General features: G+C 46.2%; 1 protein-coding gene across 1 annotated transcript in view; it reads left to right on the top strand.

Moving 5' to 3' along the window:
* Positions 1–5805, top strand: part of LOC109924558 (mitochondrial-processing peptidase subunit beta-like) — a gene marked incomplete at its 5' end in the record, with an annotated part of 24216 nt that overhangs the window by 16849 nt on the left and 1562 nt on the right. The window contains 4 exons of the mRNA XM_048592533.1: positions 3020–3163; positions 3958–4118; positions 4435–4520; positions 5437–5525. Of these exons, the coding sequence (XP_048448490.1) occupies positions 3020–3163; positions 3958–4118; positions 4435–4520; positions 5437–5525 (480 nt within the window). The remainder of the gene's footprint in view (positions 1–3019; positions 3164–3957; positions 4119–4434; positions 4521–5436; positions 5526–5805) is intronic.

Genomic DNA, 5805 nt, shown 5'->3' with positions numbered 1-5805 from the left:
ACTGAGTAGACTGGGATTATACTCATTGGAATTCAGAAGAATGAGGGAAGATCTTATAGAAACATAAGATTATGAAGGGAATAGATAAGGTGGAGGCAGGGAGGTTGTTTCCGCTAGCAGGTGAAACTAGGACTAGAGGGCATTACCTCAAAATAAAGGGAAGCAGATGTAGGACTGAGATCAAAGGAACTTCTTCACCCAAAGGGTTGTGAATCTGTGGAATTCCCTGCCCAGTGAAGCGGTTGAAGCTACCTCGCTGAATGTTTTTAAGGCAAGGCTAGATAAATTTTTGAACAGTAAAGGAATTAAGGGTTATGGTGAGTGGGCGGGTAAGTGGAGCTGAGTCTCAAAAAAATCAGCCATGATCTTATTAAATGGCAGGGCAGGCTCGAGGGACCAGATGGCCTACTCCTGCTCCTAGTTCTTATGTTCTAAACCGTTTCTGTACCCTCTCCAAAGCATCCACATCCCTCTGGTAGTGTGGTGACCAGAACCATACACAATATTCCAAGTGTGGCCCACCTAAAGTTCTATAAAGCTGCAGCATAACTTGGCTATCCTTATACTCAATGTCCCTTCCAATGAAGGCAAGCATGCCATAGGCCTTGTTCACTATCTTATCCACCTGCGCTGCCACCTTCAGTGATCTGTGGACCTGCACACCCAGATCCCTCTGCATATCAATACTCCTAAGGGTTCTGCCATTCAGTGTATAATTTCCACCTATACTTGACCTTCTAAAATGCATCACCTCACTTTTGTCTCGATTTTAAACTCCATCTGCCATTTTTCTACCCATGCCTCCAACTGATCTATATCCTGCTGTATCTTCTGACTATCCTCACTGTCTGCATCCCACCAATCTTTGTACTGCCTGCAAATTGACTAATTAGACCAGCCACGTTTTCCTCCAAATCATTTATGTAGATCACAAACAGCAGAGGTCCCAGAACTGATTCCTGTGGAACATCACGAGTCACAGCCCTCCTTTCCGAAAAGCATCCTTCCCATCGCTATCCTCTGTCTCCTATAACTAAGCCAGTTCTGTATCCATCTTGCCAGCTCAGCCCTGATACCATGACTTCACCGTTTGTACCAGTCTGTTAGGAAGGACCCTGTCAAAGTCTTTACTGAAGTCCATGTAGACAACATTAACCAGTTTACCCTCATCAATCATCTTTGTCACCTCTTCAAAAAAACTCGATCAAGTTAGTGAGGCACGACCTCCCCTACACAAAACCAAGGTATCTATCGCTAATAAGTCCGTTTGCTTCTAAATGCATATAGAGTCATAGAGCTGTACAGCATGGAAACAGACCCTTCGGTCCAACTCGTCCATGCCGACCAGATATCCTAAATTAATCTAGTCCCATTTGTCAGCATTTGGTCCATATCCCTCTAAACCCTTCCTATTCATAGACCCATCCAGGTGCCTCTTAAATGTTGTAATTCTAACAGCCTCCATTACTACTTCTGGCAGCTCGTTCCATACAAGCACTGCCCTCTGCGTGGAAAAGCTGCCCCTTAGGTCCCTTTTAAATCTTTCCCCCTTAAACCTATGCCATCTAGTTTTGGACTACGCTACACTGGGGAAAAGACCTTGGCAATCCACCCTACCTATACCCCTCATGATTTTATAAATCTCTACAAGGTCACCCCTCCGTCTCCGATGCTCCAGGGAATCAGCACCAGCCTATTCAGCCTCTCCCTATTGCTCTAACCCTGGCAATATCCTTGTAAATCTGTTCTCCCTGAGAACCTTTTCCAATAATTTCCCTACCACCAATGTGAGACTTGCATTCTTAAACAATGGGACAACACTGGCTTTTGTGCAGTCCTCTGGGACCTCACTTGTGGCCCAAAGAGGATACAAAGATATCTATCAATGCTCCAGCAACTTGTTCTCTTCCCTCCCTCAATTTTCTGGGATAGATCCCATCAGGACCCGGCAACTTATCTACCATAATACTTTTTAAAACAGACAACACCTCTTCCTTTTTAATAGCAATTTGGCTTAGAAACTCGACTTTCCTTGAGAACATCCTCCACCAATTCCTTCTCTTTGGTGAATACCGACAGAGTATTTGTTTAGGACCTCCCCTACTTCTGCTGGCTCCGCACATAGATTCCCTCCTTTGTCCTTGAGTGGGCCAGCACTTTCCCTGGCTACCCTCTTCCTTTTAGTATATGAATAAAAAGTATTGGGATTCTCTCTAATCCTGTTTGTTAATGACTTTTCATGACCCCTTTTAGCCCTTCTAATTCCTTGTTTAAATTAATTCCTACTTTCCTTGTATACTTTGAGGGCTTCGTCAGTTCCTATTCTCCTGGACCTTGCGTATGCTGCCCTTTCTTTCTGACCAAGGTCATAACATCCCTAGTCACTCCAAGGTTCACGGAACCTGCCTTATCTATCCTTCCTTCTCGCGCACATGTGCCTCTCCTGAACTCTTATCAACTGTCGTTTGAAATAGCCCCACATATCTGATGTAGATTTACCCTCAAACAGTCGCCACCATTCAAAATTCCCCAGTTCCTGCCTAATATGGTTGTAGTTCACCTTACCCCAATTTAACACCTCAACCTGAGATCAGTATTACAGACCGTGGGGAATGAGAGAGCTTAAGAGTCCTGAAGAAGGGTTGTATCCGAAACGTTGACTGTTGCTTTCCTCCAGATGCTGCCTGGCGTGCTGTGCTCTTCCAGCCTCCTGTTCGTCTACCTGAGAGCTTGATTATTGAGCAGCTGGAATGCAGGCTGCTGTTTGGGAGAAGCTGGCTAGTCTTGAATCATTGATGTTTTTCTTTCTTTGGTGTACGTGGTCACTTTTGCAGCTCATTGGTCCACACTGTGACTCCGTGTCGCCCAGTGCTGTCTCTGCAAGGACCTTGTATATGGACAGAAAGGGTGTCAAGAGGATCGACACTGTCAGAAAGCTGCAGTCACCCAGCCAGCTGTTTCAGCGGAAGGATTAGTCACTTGTTGTGTGAGGTTGAATTGTCTCTCTGTTTGGTTCCAGATTCTTGTGAGGGACGATGCTATGCCATTAGCGCACGTTGCAATTGCTGTGGAGGGAGTTGGATCATCTAACCCTGATGTGGTTCCTCTCTTGATTGCCAGTACACTGATTGGAAACTGGGATCGCAGTTACGGGGGAGGAGCGGTGAGTAGCTGTGGATCAGTGGGAGGGCCTTGGATGGTCCTCATTGTGCAGATGGTGGACCACAGCCATGTCTGTCATGTTGAATTAAAGTAAAATCTCAATTTCAGCAAATTTTGTTTTGGTTTTGGAATCCCGTCAAGGTCACCAGTCTTCCCTTCTAACCTCCTGCATTCCATTCCAACAACACTCTGAGATTTCTATATCTGTCTAATTCTGGCCTTTTCCCCAACTTCCGTTTCTGCTCTATAGGCAGACCTGCTATTAATTGCTGGGGCCCCGGAGATCTTCAGATCACACCCAAAACCTGTCCCCTCTCTCATACTCCAATGCTCACCTCCTTCTGTCAAACACTCAGCAAAGCACCTCTGGTTGCTTTTGGACATTGAAGACACTGTGTCAGTCCTGTTGATGGAGTGTGGCCTAGCAGGGAGGTGATAGGTTCCTGGAGGAGACCCAGTTACATTGTGAAGCAGTCAAACACCTGTACAGCAGGAGGTGGAGATTGACTGACCAGCCTTTTCCTGAATGAAATCTGAATTCGGTCTAACCTTGGGTAGGTTTGATGGGGACCGTGTAGAGGGAGATCTACCTCTGTATCCAAACCTGTGCTATATCTGTCTTGATAATATTTAACGGGAGCAGTGTCATGTGAGCCCTAATTTTAATTTAAAGGATCAGAGGAAGATTTGCATTCAGTTTAAAAGAGTAGAGGGAGCTTTACTTTGTATCTAACCCTGTGCTGTACGTGGATAGTGATGATTGTACTGTTTATTTCTCCTTGTTCATCCCTGCAGAATCATTCAAGTCGCCTGGCCCAGATCTCAGTTGAGAATAATCTGGGTTACAGTTTCCAGTCCTTCAATACATGTTACTCTGACACAGGTCTTTGGGGGATATACCTGGTCTGTGATGGAATGAGCATTGAAGATATGCTGCACTTTGCCCAGGGAGAATGGTGAGTGTGCTGCTACAGGCGCTGCAATGGCTGCTCCTCTGTTTAACATCATTTACTGGAATCTGCTGGTGAAAACATTGAAGAGATCCAGTTTTTCAATTTAACGTAAATATTGAGCTCTTATTGAGAGATGTTCAAACAAAGATTCAGTCATATTTGGTGCTGTAACTGCATGGTAGATTTAATGCAAAGGCTCACTGACTGATTCAGACCAGACACAGATTCCTCCCCCTCCACCCCGGGCCTTCCAGGGTGGGCACAGACGGAAGAATGATCAAGGAGGGAATATTACTGTTTGGTTTTTGTTTGTGTTCAGGATGCGCCTCTGTACCAGTGTGACGGAGAGTGAGGTGACCAGAGCCAAGAACGTGCTGAAGACCCATTTGATTGCACAGTTGGATGGTGAGATGAAAAGCAGGTTGTGAAAATATGAACATTTCAGCCCCTGATCCCACTCGTCATTCATTCAAATCACGAATGAACTGTTTCTGAACTCCATTTTCCCTGTGTTGTTCCATGTCCCTTGTTAGCCTTTCTCAACAAAATAAGTCTGCTTCAATCCAGGGCCTAAAGCCAATTGACTTTCACACCACAGTTTTTGAAGGGATCGGGTCCCATATTTCCTCTCCGTGTTGCGAGGAAGTGTATCCTAACATCACTCCGGATCTAACTCCCTCGGATTCTAAAGTCCTGGGTCTTGATGTGTTCTGAACTTCCCTGACCCCGCCCACCAGAGCAAATAGTTTCTGTCTCTTCACCTCCTTATCAAACCCTTTCAATGTTTAAAACACATTGATTAGTTCACCCGATAAACTTCAAAACACAATGAAGTGCAATCATAGTCAGAGCAGCCCTGTCTTCCTCACCAGCCTTGAACCAACCCTGTGCCATTCCAGTCTCTCTGCATTTCCCTCCTTCCTGAGCTCCATATGCGCTAGTATTGTATGGCCTGGGACTGTTAGAGAGTTAATACAGATTGTACTTCTGCCCCGATAGTTTGAATACTATTGGTGTGGGGAGAACTGACTGGAGGGGACAGACAGCCTGGAGCGTGGTTGTGAAGGGGGACATTTCCTCAGGAATGCTGTTCCTGATTTGATGTTGAGTGTCACTGAAGAGGATTGAGCAAACCCGTTTCCTGATTGTCATCCTTCAGGCCAGACCTGCTCAACAGCCAATCAGACAATGACTCCTGCCCACAGGCAGAAGCCCAGTATCTAGCAGAGGCACCAAGCCACAGGCTGAGACCCCAGGTAGAACAGTGAGGTGTGCGCCATGCCTGTGGTGTTGGAGCTCACATATCCATGTTTGTTCGCAGGTACAACACCAACATGTGCAGACATTGGAAGGCAGATTCTTAGTTATGGCCGACGTATCTCACTGGCAGAGTGGAATGCCAGGATAGATGTATGTATCGATTGACGATATTCATTTCTGCGTAACAAGCTGCTCTGTGGATAGGTCAGAAATCAAACACTTGCTCTAACGGAGCCCCCTCGAAGCTTATTGCCTGAAGTGCTCATAATGTCCAGTAACTAAATATAGGAGTCTGTCCCTCGCTAAGAGTCAGTGTGCGGGACCCCGTACCCCAGTGAGAGTCAGTGTGTGTGTGGGACCCCGTACCCCAGTGAGAGTCGGTGTGTGGGGGTGGGCGACCCCGTACCCCAGTGAGAGTCGGTGTGTGGGG

The sequence above is a fragment of the Rhincodon typus genome, unplaced genomic scaffold (genome assembly GCF_021869965.1).
Source record: "Rhincodon typus isolate 14 unplaced genomic scaffold, sRhiTyp1.1 hic_rhity00001409, whole genome shotgun sequence".
In the NCBI taxonomy this organism is placed as follows: Eukaryota; Metazoa; Chordata; class Chondrichthyes; order Orectolobiformes; family Rhincodontidae; genus Rhincodon; species Rhincodon typus.
Note: the sequence above shows the minus strand (reverse complement) of the source record. Positions and strands in the feature narration are given on the sequence as shown.